General features: G+C 36.3%; 1 protein-coding gene across 1 annotated transcript; it reads left to right on the top strand.

The window, feature by feature from the left end:
* The first annotated feature begins 1211 nt into the window (after positions 1–1211).
* Positions 1212–27827, top strand: VCAM1 (vascular cell adhesion molecule 1). The gene is made up of 20 exons (XM_063428063.1): positions 1212–1502; positions 2286–2561; positions 3168–3482; positions 5056–5325; positions 5754–6020; positions 6465–6731; positions 7057–7323; positions 7737–8003; positions 8863–9020; positions 11760–11928; positions 12519–12794; positions 14768–15088; positions 16417–16686; positions 17257–17523; positions 18804–19070; positions 19225–19491; positions 19846–20112; positions 20747–21013; positions 24429–24695; positions 26956–27827. The coding sequence occupies exons 1-20, from the start codon at positions 1439–1441 to the stop codon at positions 27114–27116; spliced, it is 4950 nt and encodes a 1649-aa protein (XP_063284133.1). The 5' UTR covers positions 1212–1438; the 3' UTR covers positions 27117–27827.

Genomic DNA, 27827 nt, shown 5'->3' on the forward strand with positions numbered 1-27827 from the left:
GCCCCCCGTCCCCCTCATGCCTCCCTAAATATAGTAAAATCTTACTTGTATTCAACCATGAAGCTGCTGGCTTTGTCCCTGTTTCCTTTAGACCTGCCCACTGCCTGCTGACATCAGCAGTAGTGGTAGCCTGATCCAATCACAATGCTTCCCCATAGGATTGGCTGAGACTGACAAAGAGTCAGATCAGGGGCAGAGCCAGCATGATTCAAACACAGCCCTGGCCAATCGGCATCTCCTCATAGAGATTAATTGAATTAATGCATCTCTATGAGGAAAGTTCAGAGTCTGCATGCAGAGGGAGGAGATACTGAATGTATGGATGCATTTTAGGCAGCCGTGACCCAGGAAGTATCTCTAACAGCCATGTAAGGAGTGGCCAGTGAAGTTATTACTAGGCTGTAATGTAAACACTGCATTTTCTCTGAAAAGACAGTGCTTACTGCAAAAAGCCTGAAGGTAATGATTCTACTCACCAGAACAAATACAATAAGCTGTAGTTGTTCTGGTGACTATAGTGTCCCTTTAATGGTTCAATTTCGGTTGATTTATGTTTGGGGGATACTTGCTTGTATTCTTTGATAGCTTCTGCAAATATGTCACAATAAGCACACATTGATTGCTATTTACTATTGATTTGCATTTTAACATGTTAGAAAGTTACACTGTTATTCTTGCAATTTAATAATTTGCACAAGAAAGTGTTCTGTTTTGCTTTAAAGAGACATCCAGATATTTTGCACTTTAAAGGGATATACACCTAATTTTTATTTCAATATTTTTTTTATATTGTTAAATATCCACTTATTATTTTTGGTTGTTATTTAATAGAAGAAAATGTCTAAGGACAGCATTAATTAAGTGACTCCAGTGGTAAACTAGAAAAGTTCCAGCATATTCAGAATTTTATCAATGTCAAAAGAGTTTATTTCTTAAAATATCCCCTTTTAGTCAAAGAGCCTGCTGGTCATGTTCCGTGTTCTTTTGGAAGTTGCAAAATGAATTAAGCCTCTGACTTTAAGGTGTTTTCCAATATATTTTATTTTCTCTTTCGACTTCACTCCATTATTACCACTAGAGGGCTCCGGTGTCACTATGAGTACCATGCACATCTTTTAGGTTGTTTTTTTTTGGTTTTTTTTTTGTTATTCTGTAGCTGGAATCTCCCTCCCCGGTCTTTAAAAAGGGAGACGTGTATATTTTTTCTAACATAACTCAGTTTACTGCTGAACCAGACAGACCTTTGGACACAAAAGGATTATATACATATCACTCCAACCACTGCCTGGGGAACTAAAGACATTAAACCTTCTGGATTAAAAAGACCTAATTATCTGGAAAAATCAGTAATCCTGGGATTTTGCATCAAACCTTAATCTAAAGACATTAAACAAAACTGCACACTCCATCAAAGACCGGAATACAAGGACAGCACAGCATGTCTGGGATTCAAGGATTTTTCGTGTTTGCTCTTCTTCAAATTAACAGCGTTTTTATGACCAGTAAGGACTCATTTCAAATTTAAAATATGATGTATATCCTATTAACCTATAATGCTCCAGAGCATCGTTCCTCCCTAGGAATTAACTTGTAACTTAATTGGTGAAATTTAAAAGTGAAGTTAGATATTCCCTTAGATCAGTGGTTCACATCCAAGTCCTCAAGTACCCCCTAACAGTCCAGGATTCAGGGATTACCCAGTTGTGTCTAAGGTGTTTTTAGAAAAAAAAAATCCCACAAAAAACACTTTATACACAACAGGGTAATATCTAAATCCTGGACTGGTAGAGGGTACTTAGGGACTGGGTTGGGAACCCCTGCCTTAGGAGATTGCAGCAATCTGTCAATGGAATGTTGAGAATTCCAATTGTCCATATACTAATAATAGAAGTTATATTATCAGTTTAACTCTTTGTATACCAGTATGGTGTGGCATACAATACAAACAAATCTAATTTGTAGAAGGTATGCGCTGCCAAGATAAAATAGATTGTTGACAATTAGAAGTAGCATCTTGCACGGACATTTTTTTTTTTTTTTTTAAATAAAATGACTAGAACATTAAACTTAACATATTTTAGTCCAATATTCCCATTGTGAGTTGTTAAATCAGTAATTTTTTTCATAATGGAAAAATAATCTAAATGGAATCACAAGAAATATAATACACCGCCCACACCCCTGACATAAATTAATTGTTAAACTATCACAATAAGGCTATTACGGTATGTTAATGCATGTGTTGTTGAACATCCAAGCTGATTCCAGCTATGTCTTCTCTACAGCCTCTGCTGTCTCTCTCATTATTTCTCCCCCGGAAAGCAAGATCGTTGCCCAGATTGGGGAACCACTTCATATAACTGCTGAGGCCACGGACTGCGAAGGCCCTTCATTTACCTGGTCTAGTCTTATGGACAAAACATTAAGTGGCGCTGTCAGCACTAATGGAAGCATCTCCATCCTTAACATGATGGTCAGCATAGACAGTGAAGGTCAATACGTGTGTAAAGTCTTCTGTAAGAATGGAAGGTCAGAGAAAACCTTCAGAATCATTCCATACTGTAAGTATGTTCATTGTAAATCTTGCATGTTCGTTGTAAATCTTGCAAGCATTGTTATAAACATCAAATGTAGTAAAAGTGCCAATTTCTATTGAGTTGTGCACTTTTTCTAAAATGAAAAAATAGAATTCACTCTTCACTTTAGCAAGCTAAAGTTCTTAATGGGTTTAGAGAGTAGCAACAACAGTCCATGTATTTTTTTTTTTTTTTTTTACTTGATCCGTGAGATTGTGATGAGCTAGGACAAATTTATATATGGAAGGGTTAAATGATGCATTTTTCCCATTTTAAGATCTGTACATTACTCAGTACATCATATGCACACACACTTAATAATGTTCCACAGACCCTTTACCATGATATGATTTTACGTTTAAAATGTCATCTGTAGTATGTTAGACCTTGCTGGGAACTGTCCGTAGCAATCTCATATCGCAAGAGAGTGATATTTTTAAATCATAATGCCCCACTTTTTTTGTAGATCTATATGCTGCTTTTTTATAATTCACTGATTATAATAAAGTAAGACTAAGCATGCCAGATACAAATTGTTGTGGTAATCTCTGTCTCAGAATAGAATTCATTATAGTTTTTGTCACATCACAGCGTTTCCCAGTGACCCTGTGCTGGAGGTGTCCTCTTTGGTGGTTGGCGTGGAGTCTATTATCACCTGTGCAGTCCCCTATGTGTATCCTGCAGAAATGATGACTGTACAAATTCTGAAGAATGAAAAGATGATTGTGGATTCGGACTTTCATACAATAATAGAAGATAAACCCCAAAACATCAGTGTATCATACAGCTGGACCCCCGAAGAAGAAAATGAGAGCAGTGAAATACTTTGTGTGGCACAACTGGAATTTACCAGTGGAGGGATTGATCCAAAGACAAGAGACACCAGAATGATTCTTAATCTTATCTGTAAGTGGCAAGTTTTTTGGCAAACAAGCCATTATTTCTAAGTGAAACTGACTAGGCTTGTTCTTCAGGTCAATAACCTTTAATTCAGGTGTTCTTTCAAGTGATTTCTTGTATGACCTCAAATATTGTTTCTTTATGATCTACACAGAAACCTTTTTATCCACCAAACATAGTTCCAATGAAAAGCTATAATATTTCCAGACACCATTCTTTTTCTCTCTATGCATTTGCAATTCTCCGATGTACTTAATAAATAAAGATAGGGCTACACATCATCTTGGAATATACTTTCATGGTAGTATTATTTGATTAACAAAGAAATAGCAATTTAAGAACTGAATGGCAAAACTGAGGTTAAAATGGCCAATTTAGAGAAAATATCCAATTCAGCAATAATCACATCATGGTTGTTTTGTCCTAAAGTTGGCTATTTGGATATCAATTCTCTTTATCTCAGAGTTTAGTTAATAAACTTTTAGAATTGTTGATATAATTTGGATAAACAACAATGCTAATTACCAATCTGCAGAACTATAAAGATGAGAATAATCTGTGTAAATTTTAATTTTATTCTTCAGCAGATGACATTATTGTGCCCCTAACAATGGTAACTTCCATTGTCTTACAATGTCACCACTTGCTAGTCCTCTGTGTAGTATGTGAGCTACATAGGCTGGACCCTTTCTTCTTTTCTATGGTCAAATTAATTTTATATGTTAGAATGGTGGTTGCTCAGTGCAGAGTACATATTCAGAGAAGGATGATAAATACAGAGAACTAAGTATTTTTCATATAACTTATCAATTCATACATTTATCAGCAAGCACATATCTGTCTGTGATGTTCTATGTGATTTAAATGTATAAATAAGTATCGAACCAAGAAAAAAGAGATTTAACAACACTTTGTCTCTTCTGATACCCATCAGTATAAAATTATTCCATACTTTATATACTCCATCTATTTGTCTGCATAAAGTTTCTCAATGACCTGAACACAGGACCAGGCATAAATTCAATGTGAACGAAACAGCAAATCAACGGTTTTAAAAAAGTAGATCTTGGTTCTTGTTAGATGTTAACTGATTATCAGTTTTCTATTAGTGAAATACAAGCACGGTAACAACAAATTCAGATATTCATGCATCAAGTCAGTTTTATAAGTTAGAATCTCCCAATTAACCTTAATACGTTGACATTGGGGTACATGTTATGAGACTAAACTCACACTATGGAAAAAAGACTGAAAATCTTGAATTTACATTATTTTGAAGTAAGTCTAAGTTTTTCTTTTACATTTTTTTAAATTTTATTTTCATGAGGCACATTACAGCTGATACATCTGATTTTAAATATCCCATAGTAGTTTGTGATATCATAGTTAGGTTATTTCTTAATCAAATGCAAACCTATTTCAATCACAGTAATTGCTCCATTAAAACATAAATCATATAAAAGTCAAAGTTTTCCACCTTCTGTGTTTTTAGATCCAGACTGAGGGGAAAAAAACCAAAAACTCATATTTGTATGTATTTTTAGGAAATTCCACCATCTTCCACCTTCTGTGTTTTTAGATCCACCTGGGAATCTCAATATGGTAGTTCACCCATCAACGAAGGTGAAATGGATGGAGACGATATCTCTGAGCTGTACGTGTGATAGTAGAACTCCAGTCAAAACATGGTGGGTGAAGCAGAGAGGAGGTGAAACTTTGAAGATTGCATCTGATGGGAACAGCAGTCTGGAAATCAATCAAGCACAAATGGAAGACTCTGGCGAATACATCTGTTACGCAGAGAATGCTGCAGGGAAAAAATCTGCTTCTGTTGAAATCACAGTACAGAGTAAGAGCCTTTTAAACAGTACCATATTTTTACCTTTGTTTCTACAGTATAGTACATCCTTTTGCTCCCTATCTATAACCCTACACAACCTAATTATTTAGGAACATGTTACCTATGATTTCCCAATACCATCTGCATAAACCATCATACAGAAACGCATCTGGTTGCTATCATGTAACCCTCTGCCTATTGTTATTCCACAGACATTTCCATTTTACGCTTGCTTTTGTCCTACATCAAGCCCTCAATAAAACATCTTCCTGTAGGCCTATAAAATGACACTATGAAAAATAACAGGATATGTATAACTCAATGCTGACAATCACCATGAGAGACACTAATAACACCATACGTTTACCCACATTGATCACCAAATACATTCATTGTTTGTATAAGCATGTCTATTTCTGCTTCTTTGGTTTTCTTAGCTCTACCAGATAAACCTACCATCACCGTCATACCAGATACATCAGTGACTCTGGGACAGACAGTTACAATTGCATGCTCTGTGAACAGCGGACCTTCAGCAAACGTTACCCTATGGTTGGTGACAGAAAATGAGAATAAACTCTTAATGGACAATGCGGACGTCTTTGAGATACAGTCAGTACAAATCCAAGATGGTGCCACATACCTTTGCCAGGCAGAGAATCCTTTTGGAAAGGCAGAGGCAACAAAAACCCTTACTGTGAAATGTAAGTATGTGGAGTAAGTGTTCAGGGTGATCTGCATGTTGGATCTTAGCTAAGAGCACCATTTAGATTTGGTGTCTGATAAGATCAGATTTTTTTCTTTAAGTTCATTAGTAAAGTTCATAATCTAATAAGATGTGACCGTTTGTAAATACCTCAAATATTTTTGCCAATCTGTTTGTGAGAGATGTTTGATTCAATTGTGGATCTACTCTCAAGAATTCTTCTTAATCCTTCTAAAGGACTGCATTCTAAAAAAAATACTGTGAGCTTAAACCACTTTGAGCAAATGGTGATTCAACACAACGCGACATTAATATTTTACCACAGATTCTATTCAGAACACTGTGATTTCTTACTTTCCAAATAATGTTACTGAAGACGACTCAATAACTTTGCAATAATACATAAATTTATTGTTTTGTAACACATTTCTTCACCCAACAGTCCCACCCACGAACACACAAGTAATATTCACACCGTCTGCCGAAGTGAGGGAGGGCGAATTTGTGCACGTCATGTGCAAATCAACTGGTTTTCCCATCCCTGAGTTGATCCTAAAGAAGAAGACTGATGTCGGCCTACAAGAGTTAGAAATGACTGATGGAGAATACTGGATTGAAAGTGCTACAGCAGAGCAAGCAGGAACCTATATTTGTGAATCAAGGAATGATATTGGAATTGAAAGTACAGAAGCCAACCTCACTGTACAAGGTACGAAAGCTAAAAATGTGCATTAGAAACCGAGAACTAATTTCCTTGTAATATACAATTGCATCTTGTTGTACATTGGGAATTTATATTTTATATATTCCCTAACAATTGGCTCCCAAAAGTAAATTACAATATTGAGCACTTTCTAAAACTATTGTATCCTCTTTCTCTCATCAATTTCCCAGGGTTGCAAACTACAACTCCCTCAATACTTTTGTAGTGTTCTAGTTTTGCTGTATCTGGCTATCTACCTTTTGACCACTGGTGGTATTAATCTATTCCTCCAAAAAGTTTCTTAATTGTGTTCCCTCTCTTCCACCCATAGTTCCACCCAAAAACACACAACTAATCATCCTACCATCTTCATCCGTGAAGGAAGGAGAATCAATCAGCATCTTCTGTAATTCAACAGCATTGCCACAACCTGAGATCATCCTAAAGAAGAAGGGTCTGGAGTTAGAAAGTAGGAATGAAGTTATCCATATTAAAAGTGTTCAAGTGGAGGATGCAGGGACCTATATATGTGAATCCACGAATGTTGTTGGATTTGAAATCACAGAAACAACACTGAATGTACAACATATGAAAGAAGGTATGAAATAAAGAAATATTCATGCCCATGCACTAAACGATAATCTGTTTTTAGACACTTAGCTACATCAATGGAATGGTTGTTATATATCATTATTCTGATAATAGTCATATGTATGAACCGATATTGGTGATAGGAAATACTACACACTGTATAAAACATATCACACTCAATCCATTAACAAACAATAGCACATTCTGTGCAGTTATTTCATTCTAATTCATACAGACTATTGGTTCTATGGACATCTGCATATCTATAGAACCCTCATATAACTGAGTGAGAAATTCATTCTATATCAGACCACAATTGTTATGACAACATGAACGATTGTAGATTAATGTATATTTTGAGATATAAATGAATTTCACATTTTTATTTACTTAATCAAATTTGTGGTCCTGCCTTTTTAGTTGCTTCTGAAAACATGACAGTGGTTGTAACACCATCGGAGAATGTCTCAGAAGGTGACACCGTCACAATTACCTGCGAGACCTACAGCATATCCTCCTCAACCATCCTTCTGCAGAAAGTGTGTGTGGAAAATAGTACTATCATGCAGGCACAGAATGGAACCTTCACCTTGCGTAATGTCACCCTCAACGACTCTGGGAACTACACTGTCATCTTACCTAATGAAGCAGGGAAAAGGACCAAAGTTATTGAGATCAATGTTCTAGGTCAGTAGAATGTATATATTAACAAAAAGTAAAACATTAATACTAGGTCTATCTAAAGTATATTAAACTGGACAAAGATGCCAAAAATCCTAACATGAAATCTGCAGCACCCAGCTCACAATTTTAAAAATAATTTATATACATATATATTTCTACTTTAGTGAGACAGTACCCTGATATTTCCTGGGTACATATTACATGGGTAAGCAGAATAAAAATATTTTAAGGGAGAGCAACAAAATCAGTCAGCTGAATATTGTAACAGAAATTACGGTAAGTCAACATTCAACAGGAACATGCCCATCCATTGGCAGCAAGAAGAGTCCCGTATTAATCTGGAAATAATTCCATGTATCTATTTAAGTGTGCAACTTAAGGACCACTCTAGGCACCCATACCACTTCAGCTTAACCCCTTAAGGACACATGACATGTGTGACACGTCATGATTCCCTTTTATTCCAGAAGTTTGGTCCTTAAGGGGTTAATGAAGTGGTCTGGGTGCCAGGTCCCTCTAGGTAAACCCTTTTTTTTATATAAACATAGCAGTTTCAGAGAAACTGCTATGTTTATAATAGGGTTAATCCAGCCTCCAAATCCTCTAGTGGCTGTCTCAAGGGACTTGTATTTTATCAAATCTGAGACCATGATATTTTTGATAAATGACAATTATTTTAATAACTGATACAATTTTTTTAGTATCCGTACCAATGGTTTATCAAAAGCATGTATTTACCCATTTCAACCCATGATCATGACATTTTACTCTATATCAAGACACACTCATTATTTTCCTTTACTTTTATCCACAGTCAGGTTCTCTAATTGTTGTGTAACCACACTCTTATTCTTTGTTTCAGAGCGCCATGAGAGCCCGAAACCTAACTACACCATCCCAATTGTAGCGTTATCCATGGCTGCAGTGTCAGCAGGTGTCATATGTTTAATCATTTATCGCATGAAACAAGGGAATTCACAAGGGTCGTACAGCCTCGTGGAAGCTCTTAGAAGTAGAGTGTAACCAGAATGACTGACTTTAGATCTTCTTTGGAAAAATATTTTGCACAGACATACAATTGTCCCGTTTTTTATTTTTTTTAAAAACAAAAAAATATTGGAAAACTACAATGTCTACTTCAGTACAATGTGAAATGGCTGACATGGAAGAACCATGGGTAAATTTTTACAACTGTGCTTGGTTGTTCTGTCATAAATCTTTGACACTCATGAGGCAACATAAGCATCTACTTAATTATGTGAACACCTGAGACATAGGAAGAACGAGACAACGAAAGACAAGCAATTTCATTGACCTCTTAAGAACTGTTTTTGCACTTTACCATAGAAATCTACTTTGTAAATATATTTGTAATTATATGTTTGTTTTTAGTGTTTACAAAGCTATTTATATTTTTCACTTCTTCATTGTCATTTTTTTTTGTGTAAATATATCCAATATTCTGAATGTAATGAAAGTGTGTTTGTGTGTTGAATTGTAATTCTTATTCTGCCCTCCGTAGTTGCATTGGCATTTGCCACTGTAGTTTGTAAAAAATTGATGTTGGGGGGAGTGGAAATTGAGGGTAAAAACCCCAAAACACCATAAATGAAATGTTGTCAAAATCGAAACAAAAACAAAATAGCAAGTTGTGTGTGGAATCATTACTTTAGGCATTAAGTTGTTTTTTTCAGAACCAAACATCCAGCCATTGATTCTCATTATGTTTAGCTTGTTTAGCTATTACGGGAGCTCGGTTCATGAAAAGAATTGCTGTTGATACAGCTCGATTCTATTTGGCACCCCATATATTTGTGAACTTAATTTGCTATGATGCCAGATTTTGCGTTGAGTGGCTAAGCATTCTGGGAAAAATAGTTTACAAACAAGTCAAGATGTCAAGATTCCCTGTCACTGGTACATCTGTATTTTACAAAATGTCTTCGCCAAATGCAGTCAGTCATGACATGGCACGTTATGGTCTCTACAATAACAACAAGACCTTCTAGGTGAGCTGGAACTTACAAGAATTAGCAAGGCTGCTGTAGAAATGTCTTGACTATATACTGCTGTGGGCATTGCTCTCTGAAAGAAATGTAAAAATACAAAATACAAATATTTCTAAATAGCAGAAAATATTGGGCAGGACAACATGCAGTAATTAATTTTGCCACTAGGAGTTCAAGTAAAGGTTATAAGAATAACAATAGTTATATTTGCTAATCTTGCTGTCTGAGCACTGTCTTGAAGAATAACCTAGATAATGAAGATGCAAGCTTCATTCACTCATGCCTTGCATTCTACGTTCAATGGTGCACACTGTGATCAGTAAAGTGTGGTTACACGTAGTGTTTAGAACTCAAGACCTATAGATTGTAACTCATTTAAGAATGTTGAGAGTCGCAATCCACAATCTAGATCTAGTATGTCCTCTGGGCTAGGAGGTTCACCACTCCACTCCATGCTTTTACAAAGTGTTCTTTAATGACAATCGCTGACCAACAACTGCTAAACATGAACATACTTAATGCGATAGAGACTGAGTCAATAGTGTATTTATTGTGCTTCAATAATATTTCAGAAAATAAATGATTGATTCATAATTTCTTGTGTGTAAATTTCTTGTGTGTACATTCTTTAATGTAACCCCTTCCCTAAATAGATAGTCCTGTGATGGGAGGCACATGGAGATGTGGATAGATCAAGGAGAATCTGTTTAATAAATTTGGTAGGTTTTCTAGAATCATTATGGCAGATTAAAAGGAGATAAAATACTCATACTGTGAAATATAAAGTGAGAGTCTGTCAGGGCAAGGTAAGTGTACAGCAAGGAAGATTTACTTGACAGGAGTGTGGATATAAGAGAAGAAGAGATACGTCTTAAGAAGGATGGGTGATAGCTGATGAGTGGGCTCTTTGCCTGGAGGGGATGGCCCCTCTGCATGGTATTCTATGTTATCCTTATTTAAGTGTGTGCAGCATCTCTGTATTATACTCAATTCTGCCTGTTGCATGAGTGTCTATGTAGTCTCCCCAGCTATGTGTATTTAATGAGCTTGGAGTAACTTTTTAATTCCCATGTCCCATTGCTCATGAAAGAAAATGTCTAACGACAGAATTAATAAAATTATTCCAGTGGTAAACTAGAAAAGTTCCAGCATATTATTATCAGTGCCAAAAGAGTGTATCAAAAGAGTGTATCGCTTAAAATATCCCATTTTTGCTACAGAATCTACTGGTTAGGTTCCATTTGAAAGTTGCATAGACTGTAAGTTCGTTTGAGCAGGGTCCTCTTCAACCTATCGTTTCTGTAAGTTTTCTTGCTATTGTCCTATTTATAGTTAAATCCCCCCTCTCATAATATTATAAAACGCTATGGAATCTGTTTGCGATATATAAATGGCAATAATAATAATAATAATAATAATAATAATAATAATACTAATAATTAAATCTCTGACTTTAAAGTGTTTTCCAATACATTTTAATTTTTCTTACGACTATATTCCATTATAATCTCTAGAGGGCAGTGGTGTAACTATGAGTACCATTGTGAGCATCTTTTTTTTTTTTTTCCTTCTCATTATTCTGTAGTTGGATTCTCCCTCCCCAGTCTTTATAAAGGGAAACTTAGTTTTATTTCTGACACAACTGAGTGAGCCAGACAGACCTTTGGACACAAAAGTATCATACACCTAGTACTCCAACCACAGCCTGTTGAACTAAAAACATCAAACCTCCTGGATTAAAAATATATAAATATCTGGAAAAATCTGGATTTATAAAGAACTGAAATCCTGGGATTTTGCATCAAACCTTAATCTAAAGACTTTAAACAAAACCGGAATACAAGGAATGCACACCATGTCTGGGATTCAAGGATTTTCCGTGTTTGCCTTCATTCAAATTCTCAGCGTTTTTATGACCAGTAAGGACTCATTGCAAATTAAAAATGTTATGTATATCTTATGAACCTCTAATGCTCAAGAGCATCGTTCCTCTCTGGGAATTTACTTGTAACTTAATTTGTGAAATGTAAAATGGAAATTGCTTTAGCAGATTGGAGCAGTCTGTCAATGGAATGTTCAGAATTCCAATGGTCCATATACTAATAATAGAAGTTATATTATCAGTTTAACTCTTTGCATACCAGTATGGCATGGCATGCAAACAAATCTAATTTGTAGAATATATGCGTTGCCAAGATAAAATAAATTGTTGATAATTAGAAGTAGCATTTGGCACTAACATTTTTTTTTATAAATGACAAGAACAAAAAACGTAACATTTTAGCCCGATATTCCCATTGTGAGTTATTAAACCAGTATTGTTTATTGATAATGGAAAAATATTGTTATGGAATCACAAAAGACATACCTCCCCCCACTCCCCCACTCCCATTCCCCCAGTGAGATACTTATATGACATAAATTCATTTGTAAACTATCCCAAAACCATGGCTATTATGTTGATGCATGTGTTACATCCAAGCTGATTCCAGCTATGTCTTCTCTACAGCCTCTGCTATCTCTATCGTAATTTCTCCCCCGGAAAGCAAGATCGTTGCCCAGACTGGGGAACCACTTCATATAACTGCTGAGGCCACGGACTGCGAAGGCCCTTCATTTACCTGGTCTAGTCTTATGGACAAAACATTAAGTGGCACTGTCAGCACTAATGGAAGCATCTCCATCCTTAACATGATGGTCAGCATAGACAGTGAAGGTCAATACTTGTGTAAAGTCTTCTGTAAGAATGGAAAGTCAGAGAAAACCTTCAGAATCATTCCATACTGTAAGTATGTTCTATCTTTTTTTAGTCAATTTAAACACATTCATTGTAAATCTCACATTAATCTTTATAAACATCCAATGTAGTATTGGGAAAAAAAACTGTTACGCAGTTTGATCGTTACCGGAGGACTAGATATGATCAAGTATGATGACTTTGGGAGTTCTGGAGAGACTCCACAGTTGTTGTCCAGCCGGTAGCCCTTCAGCTGTCTGTAGATAAACTATAACATCTTAGCTAGAATTTGGATGGTTACTGGCTGGTTAATGGCCTATCCAATAGGAATGACTAAATTGTTAATATTATGGTCAAAACTTGGGAAACACAACATATATTTTGATTCCTACAAATGCTTCTCCTTTCATGAGTGACAGATATCGTTGGGCTATTATGTTAGCATTCGAACTGTAATGTATTTTCACAATACTGATTTGCACACTGTTATTGTACACACGGTAAAATTGGACTGCATGTGTCTCAGCTTTTTTTTCTTCATTTGATAATATGCTACAGGTGTAATAAAAATTACTTTTATGATGGAGACATATCTGGCATAACACAAACAAATATTTTCAAATCTCCTTTCACTATAAATAATACTCTTAATGTGGATTTAGACGAGATAATGATGTAAAGTGAAAACAGAGAATTTATTGATATAAGAATTTGTAGATGTAGAGAAGTGGAATTCTGTTGCGGAGGCAAGGAATGCAAAAAGAATGGAGAGAAACAGAAATGTGGAATAGTAGAAGAGAGAGAGAAATTGAGTGGCAATGGTGGATATGGGTGGTTTCCTAGAAGTGGATTGAATATAACAAGGGTACAAACAGGGTGGGTATAGAAAAGGGAGTGGTTAGCATTAGGCAAATGAGATATGTGTGTAAAAGTTATATGCAAAAAGGGACAAGTGAATTAGGAGTATTTATGGGAGGACAGTAAGTTGATTATGGGGATTGAGAAAACTGGTATGGGAAATAGAAATGCAAAGTGAGAACAGAGTGTGGGGGGTGAGGGAGGGGGTCACAAGGGATACCTGAAATTATATTAAAGGGTCACTTTATTGCCCAAATACAAAAAAAGTAACAACCACTTTTAAGTAGATATGTCGCAAATGAAAACATGCAGGCATTTAATTAAGCATTTTTTTCACTGGGGGAATATCTAAAAACTTGCACAAGCTGTAGATCTTTTGTCTGCAGTCTTTGCAAGCCCTCCCCTTCTTCCCCAGTCCAGATTTTATGTTGCTGTCCAACCACAGACTTTCCAATGCAGCTCAATGAGAAGTCTTTGCAAGACAGGTGCTCTGGCTACTCGAGTTGTGATTGACAGCCAGATTTAACAACATGAATTTATAAAAGTGCCAATTTCTAATGAAATCTGCCCTTTTAGTATTTTAGTAAAATGAAAACAGAGAATGTACTCTTCACTTCAGCAAGCTAAAGTTCTTCAGAGGTCTGGAGAGTAGTAGCAGCGACATTACATGTATTTCATTTTTATAACATGATCCGTGAGATTGTGATGAGCTAAGACAAATTCATCTATGGGAGTGCTAAATCATGCATTTATTTCCATTTACAGAACTGTAAATTACTCAATATATTATATATGCACTTAATAATGCATTACATACCATCACAGTAACATAGTTAGATAGCTGAAAAGAGACTTGCGTCCATCAAGTTCAGCCTTCCTCACATATGCTTTTTGCTGTTGATCAATGATAATGATTTTAGTTTTTAGATTTCATCTGTAGAATGTTAGACACTGCTCGGAACTCTCCAACACAATCTTATATTTCAAGAGAGTGATATTTTTAGATAATAATGCCTCACTTTTTTGTATTTTTTGTATATATGTATATGCTGCTATTTCTAATTCACTGATTATAATAAAGTAAGACTAAGCATGCCTGATACAAATTGTTGTGGTAATTTCTGTCTCAGAATGGAATTGACTATATTTTTGTCGCATCACAGCATTTCCCAGTGACCCTGTGTTGGAGGTGTCCTCTTTGGTGGTTGGCGTTGAGTCCACTATCACCTGTGCAGTCCCCTATGTGTATCCCACAGAAATGATGACTGTACAAATTCTGAAGAATCAAAAGGTGATTGCTGAATCGGACTTACATACAATAGTGGATGACAGACTCCAAACCAAAAACATCAGTGTATCACACAGCTGGATCCCCGAAGAAGAAAACGAGGGCAGTCAAATACTATGTGTGGCACAACTGGAATTTCCCAGTGGAGGGATTGATCCAAAGACAAGAGACACCAGAATGATTCTTAATCTTATCTGTAAGTGGCAAGTTTTTTGGCAAACAAGCCATTATTTCTAAGTGAAACTGACTAGGCTTGATCTTAAGATCACTAACCTTTAATTCAGGTGTTCTTACAAGTGATTTCTTGTGTGACATCAAACATTGTTTCTTTATGATCTACACAGACACCATTCTTTTTTTCTCTATGCATTTGCAATGCTCCGATGCACATAAAAAATAAACTTAGGACTATCAAGGTATTCGTTTGTACACAGAATCTTCAAATATACTTTTAAGAACTGAATGGCAAAACTGAGGTTAATATGGCCAATTTAGAGAAAATATCCCATTCAGCAACAATCACATCATGGTTGTTTCGTCGTAAAGTTGGCTATTTGGATATCAATTCTCTTTATCTCAGAGTTTAGTTAATAAACGTTTAGAATTGTTGATATCTTTTGGATTCTTTTATGTAACACTTCTCAAACAATCTACAACAATGCTAATTACCAATCTGCAGAACTGTGAAGATGAGAATAATCTGTGTGAATTTAAATGTATTCTTCAGCAGGTGGCATTATTGTGCCCCTAACAATGGTAACTTCCATTTTCTTACGATGTCACCACTTGCTATTCCTCTGCATAGTATGTGAGCTACATAGGCTGGACCCTTTTTTCTTTTCCAAGGTCAAATTAATTTTATGTGTTAGAAAGGTGGTTGCAGAATACATATACAGAGAAGGATGATAAATGCAGATAACAAAGTATTTTTCCTATAACTTATCAATTCATACATTTATCAGCAAGCACATATCTGTCTGTGATGTTCTTTTATGTGATTTAAAGGTCTAAATAAGTATCAAACCAAGAAACAAGAGTTTTTACAACACATTGTGTCTCCTGATACCCATCTGTATAAAATGATTCCATACTTTATATAGCCTATCTATCTATCTCTCTACCTGTCTGTCTGTCTGTCTGTCTGTCTGTCTGTCTGTCTGTCTCTGTCTGTCTCTGTCTGTCTGTGTAAAGTTCCTTTATGACCTGAACACAAGACACACTACCTCACCGTGAACGAAATAGCAAATCAACAGGTAAAACATTTTTAGATATTGGTTCTTGTTAGATGTTAAGTGATCATCAGTTTTCTATTAGTGAAATACTAGCATGATAACCACAAATTCAGATATTCATGCATCAAGTCAGTTTTAGAAGTCAGAATCTCCCCATTAACCTTAATACTGTACGTTGACATTGGGGTACATGTTATGAGATTAAGCTAAGAGACTGAGGAAAAAGAAACCAAACTCATATTTGTATGTATTTTTAAGAAATTCCACCATCTTCCACCTTCTGTGTTTTTAGATCCACCTGGGAATCTCAATATGGTAGTTCACCCATCAACGAAGGTGAAATGGATGGAGACGATATCTCTGAGCTGTACGTGTGATAGTAGAACTCCAGTCAAAACATGGTGGGTGAAGCAGAGAGGAGGTGAAACTTTGAAGATTGCATCTGATGGGAACAGCAGTCTGGAAATCAATCAAGCACAAATGGAAGACTCTGGCGAATACATCTGTTACGCAGAGAATTCTGCAGGGAAAAAATCTGCTTCTGTTGAAATCACAGTACAGAGTAAGAGACTTTTAAACAGTACCATATTTTTACCTTTGTTGATGCTTAGAAATTCCATATACTGCTCCATATAATCAATCGCAATAAAAGAAAAATCTTATTCTTGCACCATTCCTACTATGTCACCCAACTAACTCCTCTTCCTATCACTACGGCTATGGCATAGTACCTCCTTTTGCTCCCTATAACATATCCAAACAATTCTTTCTAATATCTATAACCCTGTACAACATCATTATTTAGGAACATGTTACCTATGATTTCCCAATACCATCTGCATAAACCATCATACAGAAACGCATCTGGTTGCCATCATGTAACCCTCTGCCTATTGTTCTTCCACAGACATTTCCATTTTACTCTTGCTTTTGGCCTACATCAAGCCCTCAATAAAACATCTTCCTTTAGGCCTATAAAATGACAATATGAAAAATAACAGCATATGTATAACTCAATGCTGACAATCACCATGAGAGACACTAATAACACCATACGTTTACCCACGTTGATCACCAAATACATTCATTGTTTGTATAAGCATGTCTATTTCTGCTTCTTTGGCTTTTTTAGCTCTCCCAGATAAACCTACAATCACCATCAAACCAGATACATCAGTGACTCTGGGACAGACAGTTACAATTGCATGCTCTGTGAACAGCGGAACTTCAGCAAATGTTACCCTATGGTTGGTGACAGAAAATGAGAATAAACTCTTAATGGACAATAAGGATGTGTTTGAGATACAGTCAGTACAAATCCAAGATGGTGCCACATACCTTTGCCAAGCAGAGAATCCTTTTGGAAAGGCAGAAGCAACAAAAGCCCTTACTGTGAAATGTAAGTATGTGGAGTAAGTGTTCAAGGTGATCTGCATGTTGGATCTTAGCTAAGAGCACCATTCAGATTTGGTGTCTGATAAGATCAGATCCTTTTTTTAAAAAAAAAATTTTTTTAAGTTTATTAGTTAATGTATTCACATGTATGTTAGAACATATAACAGTTTGTAAGCACCTCAATGTTTTGCCAACTGGCTGTCTGTGAGTGAAGTTTGATTTAATTGGGGTTCTAGTCTCAAGAATTCTTCTAAATCCTTCTAAAGTGCTGCATTCTAAAAAAAAATAATACTGCAAGCATAAACCATTTTGAACAAATGGTGAATCAACACAATGTGACATTATTATTTTTTCCCCAGACTCCCCAGATTCCTGGAACACTACAATGTATTACTTTCTGAATAATGTAAGCAAAACACATATGGGATACAGCTGTGGAATCTAAAAAGAACATAGACAAAACATAGTGTAATACAATTTTTTAACAAATAATGTGTGCTGTACAAAAATGCACTCACAAGATGTAGACGTATTATGCACTCAAAGGGTGCCTCCCCCGATGTAATTGGGGAGCTATGGATCCCTCTCCACTGTCTGCAGGATAGCAGGAAATCAAGACTCCGATGGTAGTACAAAATAGCGGCTAAATCAAATAAAATTGGTAAAACGGCAGTAGTTGTGGTCTTACGTATTTCGTCCCACACTTGGAACTTCCTCAGAGACCATAAAATCAAAGTAAATTGCAGATCCACAGGCTGTTATCTTTGTATAACCATCTGTAATTTAGTAGACCACAACTACTGCTGTTTTACCAATTTTATTTAATTTATAATAAAAAATGCTTTTTTTATACTACCATCCCAAGTCCTGATTTCCTGCTATCCTGCAGACAGCGGAGTGGGATCTATAACCCCCCAATTACATCGGGGAAGGCACCCTTTGAGTGCATAATATGCCTACTTCTTGTGAGTGCATTTTTGTACAGTGCACACTATTTGTTAAAATTGTCTTACACTATGTTCTTTTTAGATTCCGCAGCCTTATCCCATATGTGTTTTGCTTGTATTCTGGTCTAAAGATCACTACCTGGGAAGTGATCCTTGGGAGGCTGTCCACTTTATTTACCTGATAAGTATATTGCATACTTATTTCACACTATTCATACGTGATTGTAGTGATAGTATTGTTTTGTTTTCTTTCTGAATAATGTGACTGAAGGGGAAGTAGAAACTTTGCAACAATACTTTCATTTATTGTTTTGTAACATTTTGTTTCACCCAACAGTTCCACCCACTAACACACAAGTAATATTCACACCGTCTGCAGAAGTGAGCGAGGGCGAATTCGTCCACGTTATATGCAAATCAACTGGTTTTCCCATCCCTGAGTTGATCCTTAAGAAAAAGACTGATGTTGACTTACAGGTGTTACAAATGGCTGATGGAGAATACTGGATTGAAAGTGCTACAGCAGAGCATGCAGGAACCTATATTTGTGAATCAAGGAATGATATTGGAATTGAAAGTACAGAAGACACACTCACTGTACAAGGTACGAAAGTAAAAAATTTGCATTAGAAACCAAGAAACCTTGATGTTTTAGCAGTGCTATAGTTCTACTGGATCTGGGACTCTACCTTTTGGCCACTGGTGGCATTGATCTGTTCCTCCAAAGAGTTTCTAAATTGTCTTCCTTCTCTCAACAGTTTCACCCCAAAACACACAACTAATCATCCTGCCATCATCATCGGTGAAGGAAGGAGAATCAATCAGCATCTTCTGCAATTCAACAGCATTTCCACCACCTGAGATCATCCTAAAGAAGAAGACTGATGTCGGCCTACATGAGTTACAAATTGCTCAAGGAGAACACTGGATTCAAAGTGCTACAGCAGAGCATGCAGGAACCTATATATGTGAATCAAGGAATCATATTGGAATTGAAAGTACAGAAGACACACTGATTGTACAAGGTATGAAAGCTAAAAATGTGCATTAGAAACTGAGAATAAATTTCTTTATAATAAAGAGTTGCATAATGTTATACATTTTAACATTATGTTGTTTATATTTGTAAACAATTGGCTCCCAAAAATCCAAAAAGTAAATTACAAAATTGAGTGCTTTCTAATTCTATAAAGCCACACAATGCTAATTTTCTATTGCGTCCTTTCTCTCATCAGTTTCCCACGGCTGCAAAACTACAACTCCATTGATACTTTGGCAGTGGTGTAGTTCTACTGTACCTGTGGCTCTATCTTTTGGCCACCGGTGGTATTGATCTATTCCTCCAAAGAGTTTCTAAATTGTGTTCCCTCTCTCAACAGTTCCACCCAAAAACACACAACTAATCATCCTGCCATCTGCATCAGTGAAGGAAGGAGAATCAATCAGTATCTTCTGCAATTCAACAGCATTTCCACAACCTGAGATCATCCTAAAGAAGAAGACTGATGTTGACCTACATGAATTACAAATTGCTGAAGGAGAACACTGGATTCAAAGCGCTACAGCAGAGCATGCAGGAACCTATATTTGCGAGTCAAGGAATGATATTGGAAGTGAAAGTACAGAAGCCACCCTCACTGTTCAAGGTACGAAAGCTAAAAATGTGCATTGGAAACTTAGAATTAATGCATGGAGACGTTGAACTTTCCTCATTGGGATGCATTGATTCAATGCATCTCAACAAGGAAATGCTTATTGGCCAAGTAGGTGTTTGGCCCCGAACCGCCTCTCTGATGATTTCAGCCAATCCCATGATTTTCTTATAGGAAAGCAGTGGATTGGCTGAGATCATCAATTCAGATGATGTCAGCCAAGGAGGCGGATCAAGGAATGGGGCCAGTGCCGGCAAACCCGTGTGGCGCTGGAAATAAGGTAAGTTTTCTTACATATTAAGGAGGGTATGAGGGTTCTAATACTATAGGGTCAGGAATGAACATCTGTGTTGCTGACCCTAGAGTGTTCCTTTAATATATTTACTAACAATTGGCTCACAAAAGTAAATTACAATATTAAGTGCTTTCTACTTCTTTAAAACCACACAATGCTGATTTTCTATTGTGTCCACTCTCTCAACAGTTCCCCAGGGTTGCAAAACTACAACTCCCTTGATGCTTTGGTAGTGTTTTAGTTCTACTGTATCTGGGGATCTAGCTTTTGGAAACTGGTGGGATTGATCTATGCCTCCAAAGAGTTTCTAAATTGTGATCTCTCTCTCAACAGTTCCACCCAAAAACACAAAACTAATCATCCTGCCATCATCATCGGTGAAGGAAGGAGAACCAATCAGCATCTTCTGCAAATCAACAGCATTTCCACAACCTGCAATTATCCTAAAGAAGAAGGGTCTGGAGTTAGAAAGTCATAATGAAGTTATCCATATTAAAAGTGTTAAACTGGAGGATGCAGGGACCTATATATGTGAATCCATGAATGTTGTGGGATTTGAAATCACAGAAACAACTCTGAATGTACAACATATGAAAGAAGGTATGAAATAAAGAAATATTCAAATATTCAAAAACATGCCCATGCACTAATGGATAAGCTGTTTTAGACACTAATGTTAGTTATGTGTTAGATTATTTATGGGTCAGTTAAATAAATGTTTATATATTATTAGTCATATGTACAGATGTAATCATGATTATTCAACCCCCGTTAAAAATAAGGTTTATTGTCAAAATTTACAGATATTTGGCTGTTTGCAATGAACAAATCAAACAAAAGCAATTTAAATAGCTCGGCAGAAAGAATGTTTTAAGTGATTTTAAGTGATTTCCCCAAATTCAACTTAAAATTCAATTTAAAAATGCAACTTATAATGGCTTTTCCAGTCTTAAAATGATTCAACTCAAGCATTGTTAGTACTTAGTAGAGCACCATTTTGCTGCTATGACCTGCTGCAAATGACAAGCATAGCCAGATACAACTTCTAGCAAGGGATCTTGAGAAATGGCCTCCAGTTCAGTAATATTCTTGGGTTTGCTTACGGCAACCGCCTTCTTTTAATGCCACCAGAGATTGTCTATGGGGTTCAAGTCAGGTGACTGTGATGGCCACTTCTATGACTTTTTCTGCAACCACACCTTGGTGAAATTTGATGTATGATTGGGATTATTCTCTTGTTGATTAAATTACCCCCACGCTTCAGCTGCCTCACCTTCGGCATGACGTTTTCTGGTAGGATTTCCTGATACTTCAATGAATCCATGCCTTCCACATGTTGTAGGTTTCCAGTGCCAGAGGATTCAAAGCAGCCTAAGAGAGAGCAACCACCATGCTTAATTGCAGGCATAGTGTTTTTTCCAATGTATGCTTCATTCTTCCTCGAGACATACCACTGATCCATTGGGCTGAAAAGTTCCAGTTTTGTTACATCACTCCACAGAACAGAATGCTAAAACTGCTGTGGCTTATTTATATGATTTTGAGCATATTGGAGCTGAGTTTTCTTGTGCTTTTGATGCAATAGTGATGTACATCTTGGAGTTCTGGCATGGAAACATTCTGCATTTACTGTGTTTACTGAAACCTTCTGTGCATATTGCCACAAAGTCTTGCTGCAGGTCTTTGGCAGTTACTAGAGGTTTTTTCACAACCTGCCTTCTCAGAAATCTTGTTTCAGCCATTGATAGCTTCCTTTATCTGTCCTGTCCAGGTAGTGTAACCACTGTTCTTTCTACTTCAAAATTGTGAACTATGCTTCCAATGTGTGCCTTTGTTATCTTTCTGTATCCTGTTCCTTGCCTGTGAAGGGTGATGATCTCTTCTCTTAACTTTGTGGACAATTGTTTTGACTTATACAAACAACCACAATGTGCACATACACAATGTAAAATACACCCTCCAGAAAACAGAAGATAAGATACGTAAACACGGAATGTTGATGGCAGGTAAGTATGGCAGGTAAGTATCAGCAATGCCTAAAAAAGAATATAGCACAGTGTGTACTGATAAACAACTGGAAATTATGTATGATAAATGGTTACACTCATGAATTCCAGAGCCGTACCAGACTCTGGAATAATGGGCACATTATTATATAAGTATTTTATCTTCTGTTTTCTGGGGGGGTGTATTTTACATTGTGTTTGTGCACATTGTGGTTGTTTGTATTCCCATTGTATAGGTGTTGGGGATACACCTATGGGAAAGCATTGGATTGGCTAAAATCGGCAAGGGGGCGGGGCCAAACACAGTTTTGGCCAATCAGCACCTCCTCGTGAGGAAAATTCAACTTCCCCATGCAGAGCGTGGGGACGCTGAATGGCAGAGCTGCCTACTGTGCAGCACTGAGTCAGGAAGCACCTCCAGTGGCCATATGAGGAGTGGCCACTTGGAGATGTCCCTAGGGGCAATGTACACATGGCCTTTTCTCTGAAAAGGCAGTGTTTGCATGAAAATGCCTGAAGGCAATGATTTTACTCACCAGAACAACTATATTAGTGTCCCTTTAACATGCAGTCAAACGTGACACTCAACAAACCCCCTCGCCAGTTTAGGTATTTCAAGTGTTCCACCTCAAGCCCACCTGGTGCAATGAATGAAGCACATTTGCACCAGGTCTGCTTGAGATAACACCTGTTATGCATATTTGTGCTGTTGTGAGGGATTCTATTCAGAGATTTGAATATTTTTTCAGTCATTATAAGTTGCATTTTTAGTTGAATTGGGAGAAACCACTTGATGCATTCATTGTTGTGTTGTGTTGCAATTGCTTTTGTTTGATTTGTTCATTGCAAACAGCTGAAAGTCTGTAAATTTTGACAATAAACCTGATAAACCTGATTTTCAATGGCGGTTGAATAATTTTGATCATGACTGTCAAAACATATTGGCGATAGGAACACTACACATTTTATACAACATATCACACTCAATCCATTAGAAACAATAACATTCTGCACCATTATTTCATTCAGACTATTGGTTTTATGGACATCTCCATGTCTGTAGAACCTTCATTTAGCGGAGTTAAAAATTAATTCCATGTCAGAATAGGATCTACCTAAGAACATAAAACGGAGAAAGAAACTCATAGGGTAGTAACGTTGGTTGTAGAAAACCCCAGAATTTAAGGTTGCTATCACAAAGTAGCAGAAAATTCAGGCTCATGAATGGTATGTAGATTCCACCAGATTCAGATATGTTCAGATATTCAATAATTCATGTAAAGAGAATATAAAAGAACATGAAAAGAGCAACACTAATATGACGTTGAAACACACGCGTTATTACACTTACAAAGTATAGATCAGTAAAAAAAAGCCAATCAGTACAATCCTGTAGTTCCCAGTCCTGTTCCTGATGATGTAGGATATAGGAGTTCTCTCAGGTCCCATAGGCAGAAATAGCAGCATATAAAACAATAATCGCAATAAAATAAAAACTCACTCTACGCGTTTCGTGCAATTACTTAAGACTTTATCAGGAGTACTAAAAGTGCCAAGTAGTGCATGAATTAAAGTGCTGTAGTCTGTGGAAACCAGAGCCGTCTTTTAAATAGCCCTCTCTCATATGGCAAATCATGAATTTTCTGCTACTTTGTGAGTGCAACCTTGAATTCTGGGGTTTTCTAGAATCCACGTTACTACCGTATGAGTTTCTTTCTCCATTATATGTATATCCTGTTGTTTGCTATTTGTGTTGGAGGATTGAGAGGAATCCTTTTGTTATACCTTACATCTAAGAGGGGCAATTACCTTTTTGTATTGATTGTATATATATTGCACCTGGGTAGTTTATATTCTGATTATTTTTTTGACAGAATGGGATCTACACAGACCAAATGTGTTACAATGACATGAACAGTTGTAGATTAATGTATATTTTAATATAATATATAAACTATTTTCACAGTTTTATTATTCACTTAATTAAATTTGTGGTCCTGCCTTTTTAGTTGCTTCTGAAAACACAACAGTGGTTGTAACACCATCGGAGAATGTCACAGAAGGTGACACCGTCACAATTACCTGCGAGACCTACAGCATACCCTCCCCAACCATCCTTCTGCAGAAAGTGTGTGTGGAAAATAGTACTATCATGCAGGCACAGAATGGAACCTTCACCTTGCGTAATGTGACCCTCAAAGATACTGGGATGTACACAGTCAGCATAATTAATGAAGCAGGGAGAAGGACCAAAGTTATTGAGATCAATGTTCTAGGTCAGTAGAATGTACATATTAACAATAAGTAAAAATAATAAACGAATAATAATTAATAATCAGGTCTATCTAAATTATATTAAATTGGACAAAGATTCTATAAATTCTAAGATTAAATCTGAAGCACCCAGCTCTCTATAGTAAAAGTAAAATAAATATATATCATCTAGTAAACTTGTATATATAGAAATATATATATATTTATACTTTACTGAGACCGTACACTGATATTTCCAGGGTACATATTGCATTGGTAAACAGAATAAAAACATTTTCAGGGAGAGTGACAAACTCAGTCAGCTGACTCTTGTGATAGAAATGAAGTCAACATTCAACAGGAACATGCCCATCCATTGGCAGCAAGAATAGTTTTTCCAGAAATAGGAAATCACAGACGAGTGACAAAATTCTGCATTATACACGCCTACATAAATCTCAAAAGAAAACAGGGGCAATATTTTCAGATTGTTGAAGTAATCTTTCATTAGAACACATCAACGTTAAGAGAACTCCATCATGTTAACATAACAGAGCCCCGTAGTAATATGGAAATAATTTACTGTATCTATTTAAGTGTGCTACTTATATTGTAGAAAGAGAAATAAAAACATCCGGTTATTGCAAATGTAAACTTGCACCTCACCATTCATCCTATCTGGTCATCCAGAATTTCTTTACTTTCTGGACATGTTGGGATGATCAGAATTACTTCATACGATGACTACTTGTTGCTCTGTTGGATCCAAATGCAGGGCAAATATTTAATTTCTTACCAAATCTACAAAATCATACATTTTGATAGCAGAATGTTTAGATTCAATTACTTCAATTTAATGGGATGTCACTCAAAAATGGGGTCACTTTAAATGGTTTCCCTGTTCTGTTAATATTCTGCAATTCTGTATCAGTCTAAATTATTGGATTGGTTTATACATATGGCTAGACAAGTAAACTTCGCTGCACATAAGGGCACTCTGGCAATAGAAATTGTGTTGTGTATCTTTTGCATGCAGTCTAACACAGGTGTTTTTTTTTAGAATTTTGAGAATGTTCTTTTGAGAGTAACATCTGGAGATGAAGATTCAATAGACAGGACATTATGTAACGTAGGAGCCCAAAATATCTTCTGAAACTACAAAATTACAGAAAGATTGCATTTCAAATCCATTCTTAGAGGCACATATGTATTGTGTTTTGCTTAAGGCGAAGTTAATGCATAAGATAGAAGAGCAATAACATATGGTAATTCATGTAGATTAATTCTCTTAAGTACAATGACCTAAGTATATTAAGCTTTCCAAATAATTCAATACTGTTATAAAAACTTTCCATGTGATTAATCTACAGGGGGCACCATTAAACACCATTATGGGATTTTTTTGTAGATACATTGTCTGGAATATCTTTCCAATAGTATAGAATAATTGGAAAGCTTGCTAAATCAAGGCCAAAAATATTTAAAATCCAAATTGTGTTTCAAGTGTGATTATTGTTGTCGCGGAGCAATCCTCATATTTACACTCTGTGGTTTCCTATAAGGTGACAATATGAAATCATTACCATATTATTATCCTAAACCTCTTAATTTTAGTCTGAAGACTAGGTCTATCTGAGGTCCAATCCTTCTTTGGGGAGATGACATTGCTTGAGCATTTTCTAGTTTTTTTTTACAGATACAAGTATGAATGTTAGTGTGTGTGTCTAATTATGTGTGTTAGTGTGCAGCTGTGTAGGTGTGTGAGTCTGTATCTAAGTATGTGTGTGCTCGTGTCTATGTATACATTATTGAGTGTAATGCTAAAAATGGAAGTGTTTGTGGCTAATTTGAACTGTGTAAGTGGTTAATTATGTATGCATTTGTGGCTTTTTAGGTATATGCTTACATGAGTATGATTAATTAAGTTTGTGTATGTGTCTTCATAATGTAGGGTTTGGTTTGCAATGTGGGGTTTGGTTTCCCCCTTGGTTCTCTTCAACAAAATTTCTTAGGACCACTTTATATAAACTCCTCAAGGGACTTGTACTTTAGCAAATCGGAGAGCATGCCATTTTTGATAAGTGGCAATTATTTTGATAACTGATAATGTTTGACGTGATATTTTATACCAAGTGTTTACCAGAAGCATGCATTTTCCAATGTTGTCTTTAACCCATGATCATGACATGTTACTCTATATATCAGTGACACGGTCATTACATTTTTTTACGTTTATCATCTTCTCTAATTGTTTTGTAACCACACTCTTATTCCTTCTTTCAGAGCGTCACGAAAGCCCGAAACCTAGCTACATGGTCCCAATTATAGGGTTATCCGTGGCTGCAGTGTCAGCATGTGTCATATGTTTAATCATTTATCACATGAAACAAGCGAAGTTACAAGGGTCGTACAGCCTCGTGGAAGCTCTCAGAAGTAAAGTGTAACCAGAGTGACTGACTTTAGAAATTCTTTGGAAATACATTTTGCACAGACATAAAACTATCACGTGTTTTCACAAATAACAAAATATTAGAAAACTCCTATATCTACTGCAGTACAATGTGAAATGGCTGGCGTGGAAGATCCAGGGGTAAACTTTTACAAATGTCTCTGGTTGTCATGTCATGAATCTCGGACACTCATAAGGCCACATAAGCATCTACTTATGTGAACACCTGAGTCATAAGAAGAACAAGAGAAAGAAGGACAAACCATGTCATTGACCTCTTAAGAACAGTTTTTGCACTTACTCATAGGAATCTACTTTATAAATAATGTTGTGATTGTATGTTTGTTTTTAGTGTTTAGAAGCTGCTGTTATTTATTTTTTTACTTCTTCACTGTCATTTGTTGTTTCTTTTGAGTAAATTTATCTAGTCTTTTGAATGTAATGGACGTTTTGTGTGTTTATATCACTTGTGTGTTAAATTGTAATTCTTATTCTGCCCCTCGTAGTTGTTAGCCTTTGCCAGTCATTTGTTGATAATTGATGTAGAAATTGAAATGTATAGAAACCTAAATCACAAAACATGAAATGGTATCAGAATGGAAGCAAAAACTAAATTACAAGTGGAATCATTACATTGGGCATTAAGTTGCTTTTCCAGAACCAGGGTGCTGTCAGGGCCACCCGATGGACATGGATTTTAAGGGCC

Source organism: Pelobates fuscus, chromosome 7 (assembly GCF_036172605.1).
Source record: "Pelobates fuscus isolate aPelFus1 chromosome 7, aPelFus1.pri, whole genome shotgun sequence".
Lineage (NCBI taxonomy): Eukaryota > Metazoa > Chordata > Amphibia > Anura > Pelobatidae > Pelobates > Pelobates fuscus.